Source organism: Scyliorhinus canicula, chromosome 1 (assembly GCF_902713615.1).
Source record: "Scyliorhinus canicula chromosome 1, sScyCan1.1, whole genome shotgun sequence".
Classification (NCBI taxonomy): Eukaryota; Metazoa; Chordata; class Chondrichthyes; order Carcharhiniformes; family Scyliorhinidae; genus Scyliorhinus; species Scyliorhinus canicula.
Window position 1 is genome coordinate 254,598,773 of NC_052146.1, and position 20,221 is coordinate 254,618,993.

The following is a 20,221-nucleotide window of genomic DNA, read 5'->3' on the forward strand; positions in this document are numbered from 1 at the left end:
ACGGCCGTGGTATTGCCATGCCAATCGGAGCCCTGGATGCCCAGAACGGGCATGTTACGGCCGTTTTTACGACGGCAGCAAGCAGGTGTGTTTGCTGCTGTAAAAACAGCCGTAAAGGCCTGGGAACTCGGCCCATCGGCCTGGGGAGAATCGCTGTTCGCCGTAAAAAACGGCGAGCAGCGATTCGTGTCGTGGGGCAGCCGTGGGGGGGGGGGGGGGGAGAGAGAATAGCGGGAGGGCATGAAAAATGTCGGGGACGCCCTCCCGCTATTCTCCGACCCGTCGTGGGCAGCGGAGAATCGCGCCCGCTGGATTTTTCCAAAATAATTAACATATTGGCACAGAAAAAGGAACCTCATTGAGTGCCTTCTGGAAGTCCATATAAGCTCCATCCATAGACATGCCACTGACTACAACTTTAGTTATTCCCTCAAACTATTCAATTAAAGCCATTAGACATGATCTCCACTTCACAAATTCATACTGACTCTCTCTAATCAAATCAAATTTCTCTAAGTGCTCAGTCACTCTGTCCTTAATTATAGATTCTAATAACTAGATTCCATTAACTTCCCCTGAACAGATATAACACTAACTGGTACATAAGTTCTTTCTCAGGAAAAAATAAAAAATCACGGGGTTCAGGAAAAAAAACACTCATCTGATTTTTGAGAAAGAATAGATATTACAAAAATGTGCTTTGTCTGTAAAATTTAATTAGGGCATGACCCAGCTCAAGTGACATTCATACCACAGAAGTGTTAGGTAGTCACCATCTTTCAATTATCAAAGGACAAACATTGTTAAATTCCCCCCATCAATAGGGGCGGGGGAGGGGCAGTCACAAAGTCCACAGACATGAAATAACTCTGTTTGTCTCACCGCAGATGCTGCCAGATCCATTGAGTATCTCAAGCCTTTTTCAAATGGCAGGTCAAATGCTGGGTAACCTTGGCAACTTACTCCTAGCTTGCCAAAGCTTTTCCACCATCTATGAAGCGCAAGTCAAGAATGTGAGGAACACTCTCCAATTGCCTGAATAAGTGCAGATCCAACACCATTCAAGAAGCTGAATGCCATTCTGGACAAACAGTCGATTGGCACTCAATTCACCACCTTAAACATTCACTCCCTCCACCTCCAGCGCATCATGGCTTTAAATGTACTACAGCAACGTTCCAAGACTTCTTCAACAGGTGGTGACTTTTACCACATAGAGAGATAAAGGAGGCAAGTGCATGTGAACACCACCAGCTCCTAGCTCTCCTCTGAGACACACACCATCCTGATCTGGCAATATATTACATTCTTTCACTATTGCTTGATCAATGTCCTGAATTCCCCACCAATGTATTCTCTAATTTTTTTGGGGTGGGCTGAGTATGTGGGTGATTCACGAAAGTTCTTGTTCCCTTTAAATATTTTTGCTGCATATGCTTGGTGACTTAAAGTGGCTGCACCAGGAACTTACTTTTTTTGGTACACCAAACCGCAGCCACTCAGCTTCCAGGGAACATTCTTCCACAACTAACAGTACTGTCAGTACCTTCAACACATAGATTGCTGCAGTTTATGATGGCGGCTGAGCACCTTCTCAAGTGTACTTAGAGAACGGCAATAAGTGCTGTTCTAGCCAATGACATTCCATGAATGATAATATAAATATTCTTAGATATTTGTAGTTTTCTAATATAGAGGGACAATTCTTGATTCAAGACAGTTTTGGAAAATTATGGCAAAAAAATAGCAAAATCCTCTCCTACTTTCTTTAAAATCCTGAAGTAGAAACTAACAGGTCCTGGGGATTTATGAGTCTTTGGTGCAATTTTTCTTTTCATTCTATTCTCCTGTTTATGTTAATTTGAGTGATCCCCAATCCTAGATTCATTATTAATTTTCTTGGAGTGTCCGTTATATTATCCCCGGCCTCCACTATGAAGACTGACACAAAGTAATTATTCAACATTTCTGTAATATTAACTGAACTGTTTCCAAAGAACCCACTTTATCCCCTTTCTTCTAATATAATCATAACATTTTTTGTGTTAATCTTGACATTCCTTGCAATTGCTTTTCATATTTCTGCTTTGAGCTCTTATTCTCTCTATCTGTCTCCCTTTGCTGGTCTTTATCTCCCAGTTCCACATACATTATTCTTTTCACTTTTCACTTTTGTTGACTCTCTCCTCCTTTGTTGACTATGACTATTTTGTATAGTAAGTACAGTTCTTTCTGCTTAGGGATAGTGCTTAATTATAATTACGTCCCATTGTTCACCTCTCGTGTCACACAATAACAGTTTGAATCGTCTGTCTCAACCTTTTAAAAGTTAGCTTTCCCAAAATCTAACAATGTCTAAAATTTTAGGAGATTAGGATATGGTAATTCAGTCACAGAACCATGGGAGAACTGGATATATTTGGTGGGAATTTCAATGTAGCTGACCTGCAAGCAGTGGGGAGGCTTGTAGCAGATTGAGAACCTTCCTGTCAACAAAGCAATCATTGCGAGGCTCTTTAACGGAGCCATTACATTTGCATCCTGTCCTGAAAATTCAGAGAGGTCAGGTGGAATGGTGCAGCATCTGAGGGGCTGTAAAAAGCTGATATTTGCCAAAGAAGGGAGAGCGAGGCCAGTCTTTCAAACCAAGGCATGTATGGAAGAAGCTAAGGAAGTGAGCAGCATGGTGGTTTACCCCAAACTGGAGACAGTACACCTGGAGGACCAAAGACCTCAGAGGGTAGGAATGAAATGTTGGCATAATACTTTCAGGTACAAAGCCACACACTCTGACTTCCCCAGTGTTCTTTGGCACAGCTCTCCTCAGACCTACACACCTTTCAGCCCCACTAATTCCTCCCTCTCCAGGCACCTCCTCACATCACCATTTGGACAGCCTACACTTACTCTTCTTGCCATCTCACACCCTTGCCTCCGTAAATATTTTCCTGCCTCCTCCTCTCACACTCATAACTCTGCTTTCTCTCCTTGCTGGAGAAGATTGGACTGAACTTTGAGGAGAGGCAGACTATCAGGACAGAGTTGGGGAGTGGCCTCCCCACAATAGCCACCTTGACAGCCACTGGCAGTGCCTGCCCATCTCATCCAATAGAAAGTAGGTTTTTCACAATGGGACTGAAGATGTCAGCAGGGATTCATGTGAAAGCCTGAGTCTCACAAGGCACTGGTGTTCACAAATGATGAGATAGTGGATGTTCTGTCTGTAGACCCTCCATTGGGACTCTCACTTCCTTTGAACTGGGTCCATGTGCCTCTGCAATGCGGTGTGACATATGGCTGAGGGGAAGGCAGCTGGTGCTGCTGCCGGTGTTGCTCCTTTGTCTTGATCTTGTTGCTCATTTTGTTTCTCACCAGAGTTCCAAGGTAGAACTGCGTAAGTGCTACACTCATGCTGCAGTGAAGGCTGACAACAGGGAAGTGCTGAAGTTCAAGACAGATGAACTGACTTCCAAGAAATAGAGAAGCACCTGTCAGCAGCGAGAGCACCTTTTCAGAGGTAGTGCTGGGAACATCAGCCTCCCACCTCAGCACACCTGGAGCTCTTTAGTTTCACTGTTGAAAGGCTTCTCCACCTGAGAAACACTTGTCACCATGCTCTCACCTAGTTGATCCCGGCGAGTTGCAGACAGCTGGGGAAATATATGCACTGATGGTTAAAGATAGAATGCTTAGATTAAACAGCAGTTAATTAATTTTTTACATATCACAATTACTTACCTGACAGCACCGCTCGTCTGCAAAGCTGCACTTCTAGAAGTGGGCAAATGATGTCAGGATCCCAACCCAACTACACTTTGAGGGAGTTTAACATCCTGTACACATCTGAACCTGCATCCCCTCGGCAGTTCGTTTTGTCACAGAGCTCTTATTTAATTGGAGAGAAATCCAAAATTCTAAGTGGCTTGATTCGGCAGAAATTTGCAAATGAACACAAAACATGCAAAATAGGAACCATTCATCAACTACAAACTTAGTTATGTCATTAAGGGCCCCTGTTAGAATTTGCATGAGTCTTATTGTTAATCGCAATTCAACATCATTGTAACAATATGAATTTATGTTAGCATCAGTCACTGGTCAGAACAATGGAAGTAGCATCAGGTCCGAGTATCAGACATTGGCCAGAACAATGGAACTATTGTAGCAGTATTCACTTAATCACTTGAAATTGTCTAGGTCATCCTGTTCTTTCTGAAAGACTAACTGCTTCACAGTGTCATCAAGGCGGCCATTATGCCAAGTCTTGAGGTTGAGCGAGAAGGAACTCACTTCAATGTACATTCTGGGTATCAGGCGATTTAAGTCACAAAGAAGGGGCCACAAAATATCAAGGAACAGCCCCTCGAGGGTCAAAGGTTGAAGGACAGCCAGAGGGACAACATCCACACAGCCAAATTTGATTACCACAGGTCTGCAAGAAATCAGGTTGTATGAATCTATTAAATAACCACAATAGTTTATATACTATTGGTGTCTGATTAATTAACTTGCATTTGGACAACACACTCAAGTCTCTTAGAATCATAGAATCATAGAATTTACAGTGCAGAAGGAGGCCATTCGGCGCATCGAGTATGCACCGGCCCATTGAGAGAACATCCCATTTAAGCCCACACGTCCAACCTATCCCATAACCCAGTAACTCCATCCAACCTTTTAGGACACTAAGGGCAATTTAGCATGGCCAATCCACCCAACGTGCACATCTTTGGACTGTGGGAGGAAACCCACGCAGACACGGGGAGAACGTGCAGACTCCGCACAGTGACCCAAGCCAGGAATTGAACCTGAGACCCTGGAGCTGTGAAGTAACTGTGCTAACCAGTGTGCTAGCATGCTGTCCACAGAGTCTGAGTCACAAGGCATTATGTAACTGAATTTCAAACAATTCTGATCATATATGACTATTTCTCAGGAAAAGCTCACACAATAGATTCTCGTTTTTATGCAAAACCTCACAAGTCTGTTAAATAACCATATTTATAAACATTTTTAATTTTAATAGAACATGGATACTCACAGAAAGCTTTATGAAGTATCTCGTCCCAGGTTCAAGTTGTCTCAGAGTGCAATCCACAGACAGGTCGGAACTATTGTACATCACATCACTGTTGCTCAAGTTGCTGGTCAAGACATGCAGCAGGTAACGCTCTAGGTGCCCATTAATCTTTGGAGGTTCTCTCCATCTAAATTTGCCAGAAAAATATAATTTACTAAGGCTCAGAATAGATGTGTAAATAATTAATTTATGATTGGTATGATGCCTTTGTTCATGGGCTTATATGTAGAATTCTAGAGTTTAGTTAATCTATTTATATTCAATTATTGAATATTTTAGGAAAATATAGGATCAATTTTCACCCTGCTACCAGCTCATCCTTAAATGTCAATGGGCTGCTGTTATGATCCCAGCTGATGTTAGCAATGGACAGTCAGGTCCCAGAATGGAACCCTGGCTCAAGAGACCACACTTTATTTTATTTTATTAGAGACTTGGATGAACAGTCTTAGGACTTCCAATTAACTTTAGACAAGAGAATAAAACACTTAGTAAACATGAAAAGATTGACTATAATACAATACTCCTTCACCCCACCTATATCTTCATAGATGTATGCAGATTTTTAAGGATAACACAAGTTACAAAATATATATTGCACTATAATGTTCTTGGAAAGTACACAGTCCATGCAAACTAACAGTCCAACTGTGGTCAGATACATCATACACTGAAACCAAGCAGGAAATGCCACCTCATCAAATCACCCCACATGCTTGTCACACTGTGAGTCAACTGGTCTCACTGGAACTCTGATTTCCAAATACCAATCTCAAATTCACGCCTTAGAATCTTCTTCCAAACAATGAATTCCTTCACCTGGTAGCCAATTTCAGTATCTTTCACTTCAGTATTCCTCTACCTTGTATTGTCACTTGTATTCAAGCTTCTACATAGGTACCCAGCCATACCAACAGAACACTATTGCTTCAAAGGCTGTATTAAGATGTCACCAAACATTTGATTTAACTCAGATGTCTGGCTTCTTATTTTATATCTAATTCTTTTATTAGAAAGGCTGAGGCACTGTGGGCGGAATTCTCTGCAACGCTCGACGCCGTCGTGAAACCCGGAGTGTTTCACGACGGCGTCGAAGGCCGCTCCTCGCCCCCTATTCTTCTCCCCCACCAGGGGGCTAGGAGCGGCGTTCCATAAATCTTGGCCGCCGGGCTTTGACGCTGGCGTCAAGGCGGCATGCTGAGAATGACGTGACCAGCAGCGCCTAATGACGTCAGCCGCACGTACGCAGGTTGGCCGGCTCCAACCCGCGCATGCACGGTTGCCGTCTTCCCCTCCGCTGCCCCGCAAGATATGGCGGCTTGATCTTGCGGGGCGGCAGAGAGGAAAGAGTGCGTACCTTGGAGACGCCGGCCCGACAATCGGTGGGCACCGATCGCGGGCCAGTCCCCTCCCGAGCACGGCCATGGTGTTCGCTCCCCTCTCTGTCCCCCACAAGCCACAAACTCACCTTTGGCGCCATGTTCACGCCGGCAGCGAACAGGTGTGGTTGCCACCGGCGTGAACAGGTCGGGAACGGCAGGCCGCTCGACCCATCCGGGCCGGAGAATCGCGGGTCGCCGTGAAAAACGTTGACCCACGATTCTCCGAGCGATGTGTCGCCAAACGCGACACGCCTCTTTTGGGGGGGGGGGGTGGGAGAATTGCGGGGTGGTGCCAGAGCGGCCCTCCCGCGATTCTCCCACCTGGCGTGGGAGCATAGAATCGCGCCCTGTCTCCCCAAGGTAATTATGGAGAATTGGATTGGATTTTGTTTATTGTCACATGTACCAAGGTACAATGAAAAGTATTTTTCTGCGAGCAGCTCAACAGATCATTGAGTAATTAAGGATGAATAAGGATCAGACAGGCTTTGTCAAGGGCTGGCAATTGTCAGCCAATATCCGGAGGCTGTTGAATGTGGTTCTCTCCCCATCCAAGGAGCCCATGCCAAGGTGATAGTGTCTTTAGATGCTGAGAAGGCATTTGGCAGGGTGGAGTGGAGGTACCTGTTTGAAGTTCTAGAGAAGTTCGGTCTTGGGCCAAACTTGATTTCATGTGTAGCCCTTGGCTAGTGTTTGTACCAATACCTTAAGTTTGGGGTACTTTCATTTGAATAGGGAGAAAAGACAGGTGTGTCTGATGTCTCCCCTCCGATTTGATTTGAATCAGTGATCGAGCCCTTAGCCACAGCATTCAGGGCTTTGGGTAAGTGGAATGGGATAAAGAGGGGAGGGGTGGAGCACAGGTTGTCCCCATATGCTAATAATCTGTTGCTTTATGTCATGGACCCGGTCCCCACTATGGGTGATATAATTGAGCTACGGAGGAGCTTTGGTTCATTTTCGAATTACAAGTTGAATCTAGAAAAGAGTGAATGTTTCCTCGTTAACCCCTGAGAGGGGGAGCCAACTTGTGAGTGTTGTTTTTTTGCTTGGCCAGCTCTAGCTTCAGGTACCTGGGAGTCTGAGCGGCCCATGACTGGGCCTGGCTGCATAAATTGAACTTTGCAAGTCTGGTGAATAAGGTTAAGTCCGATCTACAAAAGTGGGACAACCTTCCTCTGTCCCTGGCAGGTAGGTCCAGTCTATCAAAATGAATATTCTTCCAAAATTTTTGTTTTTGTTTCAATGTCTTCCTATCTTCCTCCCTAAAGCATTTTTGGGAGGGTTAATAAGCCAATCTCATTTTTTACATGGGCGGGCAAAACTCTGAGGATCCGTAGAGTAGTTCTTCAGAGTGAGAGGCAGTCAGGGGCCTAGCTTTGCCTAATTTGTATTATTATTATTGGCGGCCAATGCTGAGAAGGTGCCGTGACCCAGGTTGCATGTGGGAGCACATAGAGGCAAGGTTGTGTCGGGGGTCTAGTCTGGGTGCATTGGTGACGGCCTCGCTTCCGTTTCTCCAGCTAGGTACTCCTCTAACCCGGTGGACGTTTCTACTGATCTAAGGATATTGGAAACAATTCAAGCAGCATTTTAAGCTTGGAGCTGTGTTGAGGCTGGCCCCTATCTGTGCCAATCATTTACTTGAGCCGATGAGCTTGGACACCACATTCAGGGTGTGGGGAGGCAAGAGACTGCAGAGATTCGGGGATTTGCTTGTAGAGGGACAGTAGCCAGCTTGGGGGAATTTTCGGTGAAGTTTGAGCTTGAGGGGACAAATTCGTTCGGGTACATCCAGATAACAATTTTGTGCAGGTGGCCTACCCAACATTTTCCGAGGCAGCGTGGGCATTCCTGTTGGAAAGGATACTTTTGCTGGAGCAGCCGGAAGAGGGTAACATGTCTGGTATTTATGGGCGAATTACGTCTGAGGACTCGAACTTGGCGGATGGAGTGATGATAAAATGGGTGAGGGAGCTGAGGCCTATAGTGGATGATGAGGTGTGGAGTGAGGCCTGTCATAGGATGAACTCCACGGGCGGGATTTTCCCTTCTGGGGACTAAGTCCCCATGCCGGCGGGAAAACGGGCGGCAGCCACTCCGACATCAACAGCCCCCGAAAGTGAGGAATTCTCCAAGTTTTTGGGGGCTAGTTTGAGGCTGGAGGGGTTGGCGCTGATCCAGAAGGGGCTGGCGGGAGTTCACGCATGCCCGGAACGGCCGGCATAATCTTGCGCATGCACGGAACGGCCAGCGTATTTCTGCGTATGCGCAGACGCGTGCGCGGGGATTCTCTTCTCCACGCCAGCCCCTGGGCAATATGGCGGATCCCTACAGGGGCCCGGCACGGAGGAAAGAAGGCCCCCACGGAAACAGTCCGCCCACAAGATCGGTAGGCCCCGATCACAGGCCAGGCCACCATGGGCCCCCCTCAGGAGTAGGATCCCCCTGCACCACCCACCCCCCCCCCCCCTCCCAGGACCGCCCCCTCACACTTACCTGCCAGGTAACGCCATGCGTGAGGTGAGTCATTCACTCCGTGGGACTGGGCCAAAACTGGACGGCCACTCCGCCCATCGGGGCCTGGAAAATCGCCGGGTGAGCCGCTGTCAACTGCCCCCGACCAGTGTGGCAGGAATCCCACCGGCCCCCAAGAAACGGCGCCGAAGAATAGGGCAGCCGGCGTCGGGGCGGATTCGTGCCTCCCCCCGGAGATTCTCTGACTCAGCGGGGTGGTCGGAGAATCCCGGCCCACGTCTTCATATGCGTGACTTGGTCTAATTCAGCTTAAGGTGGTGCACAGGGCGCACCTGACCAAAATTAGGATGTGTTTTGTTTCAGGTGGTAGAAGACAGCTGTGAGCAGTATTTTGGGAGGCTGGCCAATCACACACAAGTGTTCTGGTCTTGTCCTAACTGGTAAGCATTTGGGTCTCCTTCTTCCACTCTATGTCGGCGATTCTGAATATTGAGCTGGAGTCATGTTCTCTGGAGGCCATTTTTGGGCTGTTGGACTCGCCGGAGTGGCAGACAGAAGTGAAGAAAGATGTCCTTGCCATCAACTTGCTGATTGCCTGGAGGCAAGTTCTGCTGGGGTGGAGGTCTTTATCTTCAAACAATGCATTGGTCAGGTTGGGTGACCTAATTGAATTCTTGTACCTGAAGAAAGTCAAGGACTCGATCAGGGGGTTGGTTGAAGGATTCGACCGGAGGTGGCAGCCATTCATTACCTATTTAAGGGATTAATCACCATCATCTGCTACTGGTGGATGAAGGGAGGGGGATGCTCTGGGGTAGTTTGGTTTGTTTTCTGCAGTTTCCATTTTATCTTGGTGAATGGGGTGGGTATGGTTGGTTGTGATTTTTGTTATGTTGGTGTTGGGTATCATCAACAATATGCGCTTGTTGCTAAATTTATTGTAAAAATGGAAAATCTTTAATAAAAATATATGTTTTTTAAAATCTCAATCTTTCAGTTGCATCTTTGACTCCGAGCACTGTCTCTGCTTTTTACTTCAACTTCTTGTTCTTTGTTCCTTGAATTTCTGAGACACTCCATGATTTCTGAACTTTCTTATGTTCTTTTGGGAAGTCTTTTTTGCAGTTCCCTGGTCCTGTCCAACTCGATCTGGGGACAGCTTAAAACTAAACTCCAATGTTCTTTCTAACCTAGAGTGGCCCCTGGTTGCTAAGCAACAGTCAAGTCTTTCATTAAACTCTGTTTTCACATTGTAAACATGTTAATTACAATACAGGCACAGTTTAAAAATAATCCAAAGCCCACAACATGTCGGCACCTTTGTTTAACAGAAAATACTCCAAGTTTTTTCTTGGAGTATGGTCTGGCAGCATCTTTGGAGAGAAAAGGGAGCTAATGTTTTGAGTCTGGATGACTCTTTATCAAAGCTGGAGTGAACTGGAAATGGGGTCGGATTTATACTGCTTGGGGAGGGGGAGAGGGGAGTGGTGGAGCTGGAAAGAGGGCCAGCGATTGATGGAGATAGACAAAAATGTCGAGGACAGAAGATAAAAGGAATGTAAATGGTGGTGATTAAGGCTAAGAAGGGTGCTGATAGTTGCACATAAAGAGATTAAAATGTGTGAATGGCAGAACAAAGATGCACGGTGTATAAAGGGCAACTTTGGACAAGTCTGTGGACAAGTGAGGCAATGATCAAACACTGCACATCCTAGCCTTCAAAATCCATCTGGCCTTGCATAGCTATAGTGCTTCAGAAGTTACGATTCCACTCTTTGATCCTCTCCCGCATTGATTCTGCTATAAATGGAAAGTTCAGTTTATTCAAGCATTCATTGGTTGCTCAGTATTGGAACTCCCGCGTAGCATGAAATTAGTGCATTAGGGAAGCTTGTAAATTTGGGATGCAGCTTTTAAAAAGCCAAAAAATGATTGAAGATTGCAGTGACAGACTGGGGGAGCAGCAGGTCCACTGCAAAGTGCTTGGCTCAGTTTGTTGACTGTCAGGTAGCTATAATGGATGGCTCATATACAATTTTGTGTCAATTTTAAAGCATGTTGTCTTCAAGTCAAGGACTGTGCAGAGTCGCACAATGGAGGGTACAGAAAAGAAAAATCCACAATTTCAATTATATTGGTCTTTAGAAATTCCTGGATGAAAATTGACAAAGGAGGGAAAAGGTGATAGATATCCAGAGGAAGATTAAGTTATGAGTAATGAATTGGAATGAATTAACAATGAACAGTAAGCATCTTGGGAATAGTGACCATAATATCATTGAATTTGATATTAGGTCCTGTGTATTTGCTCCCGGGGCAGGTAGTATGAGTCAGGAAATTCCCAACTTGGATACAAGCCATGCCTTGGGAGAAACTCTCCCCACAGTCAGTCCTTTCCTCTGGGATGGACAGGTATGGGATAGAGTCAGGCTCACTGCCCCCGGACTTCTTGGGACTTTTCCCCAGTTTAAAATTTTTTTTAGGCCCTCACCCCTCATACTCGCCAGCCCTCCCGCCGACCCGACCTACTCTCCATGCCACCTTCATGGCTCAATGTCAAATTAAAATACAAACGCGTGCCAAAATATGCACCCACCCATTCCCATGGCTGCTGACCATGCCAACTTAATGCTAACTTAGCAAAAACTATGCCACGCCCTATCCCATGGCCCTTTATACCCAATGTCAACGTAATACTACTTCAGTCAACCAATGCCACCTACCAACATCCAAGGCTCCTATGGCCCCCACACCAATTTAATGTCACACTGCCCATTACCCTTGGCCCTTCACCCACCATGCACTTACCTACTACCACCATGGGCAGTCATCAGGAGCCATGCTGAGATGCAATAAAATATAGGTCTACATATCTATTACAGCGTTTGCTACATTGAAAAATATTCCGATTCATGAAAGACAATTGAAAACTTTTATATTTCCTCAAGTACTTAGAACGGGATTCTCCCTTCTGGGGACTAAGTCCCCACGCCCGCCGGAAAACGGGCAAGACTGACTCTGGACTTTTTCCTAGAAAGTCCGGGGTGATTCTCAGTGTTCAAGGCGGCTCACAGAGCCCCAGCATGCGTCCTGCAGCTCTGGTTGCTGGCGAGGCCCTGCAGTTACACCCGCACGGCCGCGCATGCGCACGGCAGGCAGTCGCGGGTCTACGCATGCGCGCAACGGCCAACTTCGCGCCGGCCCCCATGCAACATGGCAGAGTCCTATAGGGGCACGGAGGCACATAGGCCCCTCCCTGAAATGAGCGGGCCCGCCAATCAGTAGCCCCCGATCGCAGGCCTGGCCACTGTGGAGGCCCCCCCAGAGTCGGATCCCCCATGTATTCAGAATGACACACTGGCAGTACTTGGGATATGCCAGCGAACCACGACGGTAACTGCCTGAACAATGTTTTTCAACTCTTACTGACACAGGCAGGCTATTTATGTTTGATTTTACAGATTTGGAAATTTAAGTAACTTCACACCATTGCTGTTCAATAGACATTATTTCCCCTTCTAGAGCATTTATGTCTACTCTAAAATATGTTAATGACTCCAAGACTGTGGGCCAAGGTCAAACTACAGAAGGGAGATAGATAATTTGGTTGCATGGATACCGAAAACAACCTCTCTCTAAATGTCAGAAAGACCAAGGAACTGATCACCGACTTCAGGAAGCGCAGCACGACGCCCCCCCCCCCCCCCCCCATCTGCATCAATGGCTCCGAAGTGGAGTTCCTGGGGGTCACCATCACCAACAGTCTGTTCTGGTCCACTCACGTTGACGCAACAGTCAAGAAATCCCACCAACGTCTCTACTTCCTACGGAAGCTAAAGATAATTTGTCATGTCTGCACAGACTCTCACAAACCTCTACAGATGTGCCATAGAGAGCACACTATCCGGCTGCATCACAGCCTGGTATGGCAACTGCTCGGCCCAAGATCGCAAGAAACTGCAGAGTGTGGTGAACTCAGCCAAGGCATCAACAAGCTTGCTACCCTCACATTGATTCTATCTACACCTCCCACTGTCTCAGTAAGGCAGACAGCATGATCAGAGACCCCTCCCACCCAGGCTTTGCCTTCTTCCAGAACCCTCCAACACACAGAAGGTACAGAAGTCTGAAGACCCGCACATCCAGAAATAGAAACAGCTTCTTCCCCACAGCTACAAGACTCCTCAATGACTCCCCCTCAAAATGATCTGTTTCCTGTAGGAACACTATTCACGATGTCCTCTGCTGCTCTTATATATTTGCTTTGTTTGGCCCCTTGTTCCGCACTGTAACTAATCACTGTTTGTCGATGCACAGGTTGTCAATGTACTCTGTCAATTATTCTTGTTTTGTCTACTATGTACGTACTGTGTACGTTCCCTTGGCCACAGAATAATACTTTTCACTGTACTTTGGTACATGTGACAATAAATCAAATCAAATCAAATCAAAGATGAAACAGTAGGGAGCACTAAGATATAGTAACAAAGGAATACAAATAAAATGCTCAATTGAAATATTAAAGTTTCAAGGGAGATATCGAAGCTAACAGTAAAAGATTTCATAAATGTATTAAGAGATAGAGAGTATTAAAGGGAATTGTGGATGGACTGAAGACAATGCAGTTGAGACGATCACTAAAAGTAAGGCTCATTTTGCGAGAAATCAAATTCAAAAGCAGAGAGGTTATGTTAGTGAACTTATAAATGTTGCTGTACTATACTTAGAGTACTCAGCATACTTCTGAGACCGGATTGTCATCTCCTGATAGAGGTTGGAAGTGTATTGGGAAGCTTTTAGGGGAGGATTCTCCAGGCCTGTTAACGGGCAGGTTTCCTGATGACCCATGGAGTCAGGCATCAGGTAAAAAATGAGTTTCGCATTGGGTGTCAAATCAGTTGCAAGTCTCCCAGCCCACCCCGCTGCCCCCAATGAGGTTCCCACCCAGACTTGGCGGGAACATGCAAATCGATCATTCAACCTCTTTTCAATGTAATTATCAGTCAGAACGTTCGATTCATCTCCATCATAGGATGCTCCAGTACCCTCCCCTCCCCAGCCAGGAGACCTGCTGGCATGAATTGGTGCAAGTTCTGAGAAACGAGGACCTGGTGATTTGCACTCCGAGGGGTGGCAAGAGGGTGAGTACTCTTCCTACACTTGCCTCCAGGGAGCTGGGGGGAGGGGGGCCCTTCATGGAAATTGAGGGTCGGGGGGAGTTGTGCTTGGCTGGAGGTGCTCAGGTCGGGGGGTGTTTCGCTTGTCAAGGAGACACAGCCGGAGTGATGCACATCCAGAGTGGGAATTGCAACTTGGTAATTTGGTACAGTGAGGTAATTCGGTGCAGAGTGAGAGAAGGTGCTTTTTCGGAGGTGCTTTTTAACCCTGGTAAGTGACTGGTAAGTAGTTTTTCTTTTCATTGCCTAATTCATTTATTTTTATTTTGAAATTGTAGTTGTATAAGTTTACCTAAGGTTTAAGACATGGCAGGAGATCCCAGACCCGTGTCATGCTCCTCGTGTGCGATGTGGGAGCTCAGGGACACGTCCACTGTCCCTGGCTCTTTCACGTGCAAGAAGTGTGTTCAGTTGCAGCTCCTGTTAGACCGCTTGACGGCTCTGGAGCTGCAGATGGACTCACTTTGGAGCATCCGCGATGCTGAGGAGGTCGTGGATAGCACGTTTAGCGAGTTGGTCACACCGCAGGTGAAAGTTACTGAGGGAGATAGCAAATGGGTGACCAAAAGACAGAGCAAGAGTAGGAAGGCAGTGCAGGTGTCCCCTGCGGTCATCTCACTGCAAAACAGATACCGCTTTGGATACTGTTGGGGGAGACGGCTCACCAGGGGAAGGCAGCAGCAAGGTTCATGGCACCGTGGCTGGCTCTGCTGCACAGCAGGGCAGGAAGAAAAATGGCAGGGCTATAGTGATAGGGGACTCGATCGTAAGGGGAATAGACAGGCGGTTCTGTGGACGCAATCGAGACTCCAGGATGGTATGTTGCCTCCCTGGTGCAAGGGTCAAGGATGTCTCGGAGCGGCTGCAGGACATTCTGGGGGGGGAGGGTGAACAGCCAGCTGTCGTGGTGCACATAGGCACCAACGATATAGGTAAAAAACGGGATGAGGTCCTACAAGCGGAACTCAGGGAGTTAGGAGTTAAACTAAAAAGTAGAACCTCAAAGGTAGTAATCTCAGGATTGCTACCAGTGCCACGAGCTAGTCAGAGTAGGAATGTCAGGATAGATAGGATGAATGCGTGGCTTGAGAGATTTTGCAAGAGGGAGGGATTCAAATTCCTGGGGCATTGGGACCGGTTCTGGGGAAAGGTGGGACCAGTACAAACCGGACGGTCTGCACCTGGGCAGGACTGGAACCAATGTCCTAGGGGGGGTGTTTGCTGGAGCTGTTGGGGAGGGTTTAAACTAATGTGGCAGGGGGATGGGAACAGATGCAGGAAGTTGGAAGGTAGTAAAACAGGGACAGAAGCAGAAGGAAGTAAGGGAAAAGTGCAAGGCAGAGAAGACATAGTCAAAAATCAAAAAGGGCGACAGTACAAGGTACAGTGACTGAGGGGAGCTCAGTGAATAGGCCCAGTAATACTAAAAGGAATAAAACAGGAGATGTTAAGATTCAAAACAGAGGTAAAAAAAATCCAACATAAGTGTACTTTACCTGAATGCTCGTAGTGTTTGGAATAAAGTAAATGAGTTGATGGCACAAATCATCGTGAATGACTATGATTTAGTGGCCATTACTGAAACATGGTTAAAGGATGGTCACGACTGGGAGTTAAATATCCGAGGGTATCAAACTATTCGGAAGGACAGAGTGGATGGTAAGGGGGGTGGTGTTGCTCTGTTATTTAAGGATGACATCCGGGCAATAGTAAGGGATGGCATCGGTGCTATGGAGGATAAGGTTGAATCAATTTGGGTGGAAATCAGGAATAGTAAAGCGAAAAAGTCACTGATAGGAGTAATCTATCGACCACCAAATAGTAACGTTATTGTGGGGCAGGCAATAAACAAATAAATAACTGATGCATGTAGAAATGGTACAGCAGTTATCATGGGGGATTTTAATCTACATGTCGATTGGTTTAACCAGGTTGGTCAAAGCAACCTTGAGGAGGAGTTTATAGAATGTATCCGCGATAGTTTCCTAGAACAGTATGTAATGGAACCTACGAGGGAACAAGCAGTCCTAGATCTTGTCCTGTGTAATGAGACAGGATTGATTCATGATCTCATAGTTAGGGATCCTCTCGGAAGGAGCGATCACCAATATGGTGGAATTTAAAATACAGATGGAGGGTTAGAAAGTAAAATCAAATACTAGAGTTTTGTGTTTAAACAAAGGAGATTACAATGGGATGAGAGAAGAACTAGCTAAGGTAGACTGGGAGCAAAGACTTTATGGTGGAACAGTTGAGGAACAGTGAGAACCTTCCAAGCGATTTTTCACAGTGCTCAGCAAAGGTTTATACCAACAAAAAGGAAGGACGGTAGAAAGAGGGAAAATCGACCGTGGATAACTAAGGAAATAAGGGACAGTATCAAATTGAAGGAAAAAGCATATAAAGTGGCAAAGATTGGTGGGAGACTAGAGGACTGGGAAATCTTTAGGGGGCAACAGAAAGCTACTAAAAAAGTTATAAAGAAGAGTAAGATAGAGTATGAGAGTAAACTTGCTGAGAATATAAAAACAGACAGTAAATGTTTTTACAAATATATAAAACAAAAAAGAGTGGCTAAGGTAAATATTGCTCCTTTAGAGGATGAGAAGGGAGTTTTAATAATGGGAGATGAGGAAATGGCTGAGGAACTGAACAGGTTTTTTGGGTCGGTCTTCACAGTGGAAGACACAAATAACATGCCTGCGACTTATAGAAATGAGGCTCTGATAGCTGAGGACCTTGAGAGGATTGTTATCACTCAGGAGGTAGTGATGGGCAAGCTAATGGGGCTAAAGGTAGACAAGTATCCTGGCCCTGATGGAATGCATCCCAGAGTGCTAAAAGAGATGGCTAGGGAAATTGCAGAAGTACTAATGATGATTTACCAAAATACACTAGACTCTGGGGTGGTCCCGGTGGATTGGAAATTAGCAAACGTGACACCACTGTTTAAAAAAGGAGGTAGGCAGAGAGCAGGAAATTATAGGCCAGTGAGCTTAACATCGGTAGTAGGGAAGATGCTGGAATCTATCATCAAGGAAGAAATAGCGAAGACTCTGGATAGAAATTGTCCCATTGGGCAGACGCAGCATGGGTTCATAAAGGGAAGGTTCTGCCTAACTAATTTAGTGGAATTTTTTGAGGACATTACCAGTGCAGTAGATAACAGAGAGCCAATGGATATGGTATATCTGGATTTCCAGAAAGCCTTTGACAAGGTGCCACACAAAAGGTTGCTGCATAAGATAAAGATGCATGGCATTAAGGGTAAAGTAGTGGATAGAGGATTGGTTAATTAATAGAAAGCAAAGAGTGGGGATTAATGGGTGTTTCTCTGGTTGGCAATCAGTAGCTAGTGGTGTCCCTCAGGGATCCGTGTTGGGCCCACAATTGTTCACAATTTACATCGATGATTTGGAGTTGGGGACCAATGGGCAATGTGTCCAAGTTTGCAGATGACACTAAGATGAGTGATAAAGCGAAAAGTGCAGAGGATACTGGAAGTCTGCAGAGGGATTTGGATAGGTTAAGTGAATGGGCCAGGGTCTGGCAGATGGAATAAAATGTTGACAAATGTGAGGTTATCCATTTTGGTAGGAATAACAGCAAACGGGATTATTATTTAAACAATAAAATATTAAAGCATGCCGCTGTGCAGAGAGACCTGGGTGTGCTAGTGCATGAGTCACAGAAAGTTGGTTTACAGGTGCAACAGGTGATTAAGAAGGCAAATGGAATTTTTTCCTTCATTGCTAGAGGGATGGAGTTTAAGACTAGGGAGGTTATGTTGCAATTGTTTAAGGTATTAGTGAGGCCACACCTGGAGTATTGTGTTCGGTTTTGGTCTCCTTACTTGAGAAAGGACATACTGGCACTGGAGGGTGTGCAGAGGAGATTCACTAGGTTAATCCCAGAGCTGAAGGGGTTGGATTATGAGGAGAGGTTGAGTAGACTGGGACTGTACTCGTTGGAAAATAGAAGGGTGAGGGGGGATCTCATAGAAACATTTAAAATTATGAAGGGAATAGATAGGATAGATGCGGGCAGGTTGTTTCCACTGGCGGGTGAAAGCAGAACTAGGGGACATAACCTCAAAATAAGGGGAAGTAGATTTAGGACTGAGTTTAGGAGGAACTTCTTCACCCAAAGGGTTGTGAATCTATGGAATTTCTTGCCCAGTGAAGCAGTTGAGACTCCTTCATTAAATGCTTTTAAGGTAAAGATAGATAGTTTTTTGAAGAATAAAGGGATTAAGGGTTATGGTGTTCGGGCCGGAAAGTGGAGCTGAGTGCACAAAAGATCAGCCATGATCTCACTGAATGGCGGAGCAGGCCCGAGAGGCCATGTGGCCTACTCCTGCTCCTAGTTCTTTTTTTTAAATAAATTTAGATTACCCAATTATTTTTTCCAATTAAGGGGCAATTTAGTGTGGCCAATCCACCTACTCTGCACATTTTTGGGTTGTGGGGGCGAAACCCACGCAGACACGGGGAGAATGTGCAAACTTCACACGGACAGTGACCCAGAGCCGGGATCGAACCTGGGACCTTAGCGCCGTGAGGCGGTTGTGCTAACCACTAGGCCACCGTGCTGCCCTGTGCTCCTAGTTCTTATGTTCTTTTGTTATGTTCTTATGTTTCCTGGGATGGGGGTCATTTGGCTAGGATGGGGGTCGTCTTCCCACCTGCAGCCTTTAAACTGTCTGTCAACATTCGAAATTAATGAGAATAGAGTAAAAGTCTTCCCATCTGCAGTCTTAAACCCTTTAAGCTATCTGTCAGCATGCCAAGTTCAAAGATCTGTGAGATGAATGTAAAAGTATTCCCTTTAATGTGGTGAAAACCTTTGAAGTGTTTTTTTCGCTGTCAATTTCATTGCCATTTTTCTTTTTCAAGCCTGTTTGCATGCCTAAGAGCCTAAAAGTTTAGAACTGCATTGTTCACAGTCAATTTCACAGACCATTGCCTTTTAAAAGCTGTTTGCTTGACAGGGCCAGGCAGTATCAAAGAAAGCATTACCGTTGATTATAGCTCTACAGGGATCCAATAACTCTGAGGAGCAGCTGTTTTTGTGACTGACTTTTTTAAAAAGAGGCTTTCTCTTTGAAGAGCTTTGTAAAGAGACACCATAGGGAGGGTACTCACCCCTTTTCCACCCCTTGAGAGTGCAAGGTGCCAGGTACTCATGACCCTAAATCCTTTTGCTAACAGTTCATTTCAAGGTTCTGCAGCTGAACTGTACAGACAAGGATCATGTTTTAACATGTCGCTGTAAAGTCATGAAAATGTAAGTATTCTTGTGGAGGATCCTCCATTGAAGGGAACCAGGATGCAACAGGGTCACTCAGGGAATTTACGGATACTATTGCCTGCTTGTTTACAGAAATTAAATATAATGTTCAGCCAAGACTCAAAGTTTATAAACTTGACATCTAAAAAAGTGGGGTGTGAAGGAACCACTTTATCGCAAGCATGTGATTCATTCATTCTCCCATTGTGTGACAATGACTTATAACATTGAATCCTTTGTAAGAACAGTGGAATACATCAACACAGTTGTCACATGACTGAAACTGGAGGAGATAGCCAATATCTTATTAATCCGTAAGGGCAGCCCAGTGAGCTAATCTCGGAATTGAAGATTGGGGGAAATCATCTCCCGCCCATCACAAGCGAGGACCCTGCCTCAAAAGGCACCTTAGGGAGAGAATTGGGGCTCATTCGTTTCACCTGCAAGATGAGCGTTCTTCATTACATCAGCTCAATCGACTTTGACTGGAAAATCAGAAGCATTCTGTTGTTTGGAATGAACCAGTGTGAATTTATCACCAGAAACTTCTGACCTTAATTTTTCTTTCGTGCACTGAGAATCCTTCAGACCTGCAACATTTCAACTACCATCTGGAGGCCTGATTGGAAGTGACTTTTTAAAATACTCTTTCAGATAATGAAGTACACGCAGCAGCTGTATATAAGCCACTCCCCACACACTCACATTAAAGCCAGGAAGGTGCCACCCCGAAGAACGGCAATGAAGTTCACTAATGCCGAGTTGGAGACTCTGTTGACTCTGCCTCCCTGGTAACCTCCAGTCCCACACACCCA

General features: G+C 45.7%; 1 protein-coding gene across 7 annotated transcripts in view; it reads right to left on the reverse strand.

Annotated features, from left to right (window-relative positions):
• Positions 1-20,221, reverse strand: part of ush2a (Usher syndrome 2A (autosomal recessive, mild)) — a 1,354,742-nt gene that overhangs the window by 683,141 nt on the left and 651,380 nt on the right. For all 7 annotated transcript variants that reach the window (XR_005462328.1, XM_038811752.1, XM_038811743.1 and 4 more), the window contains one exon: positions 5,042-5,207. Coding sequence is in view for 6 of the 7 variants with exons in the window: in XM_038811752.1 (XP_038667680.1) it covers positions 5,042-5,207 (166 nt within the window). In the remaining variant the exon portion in view is untranslated. The remainder of the gene's footprint in view (positions 1-5,041; positions 5,208-20,221) is intronic.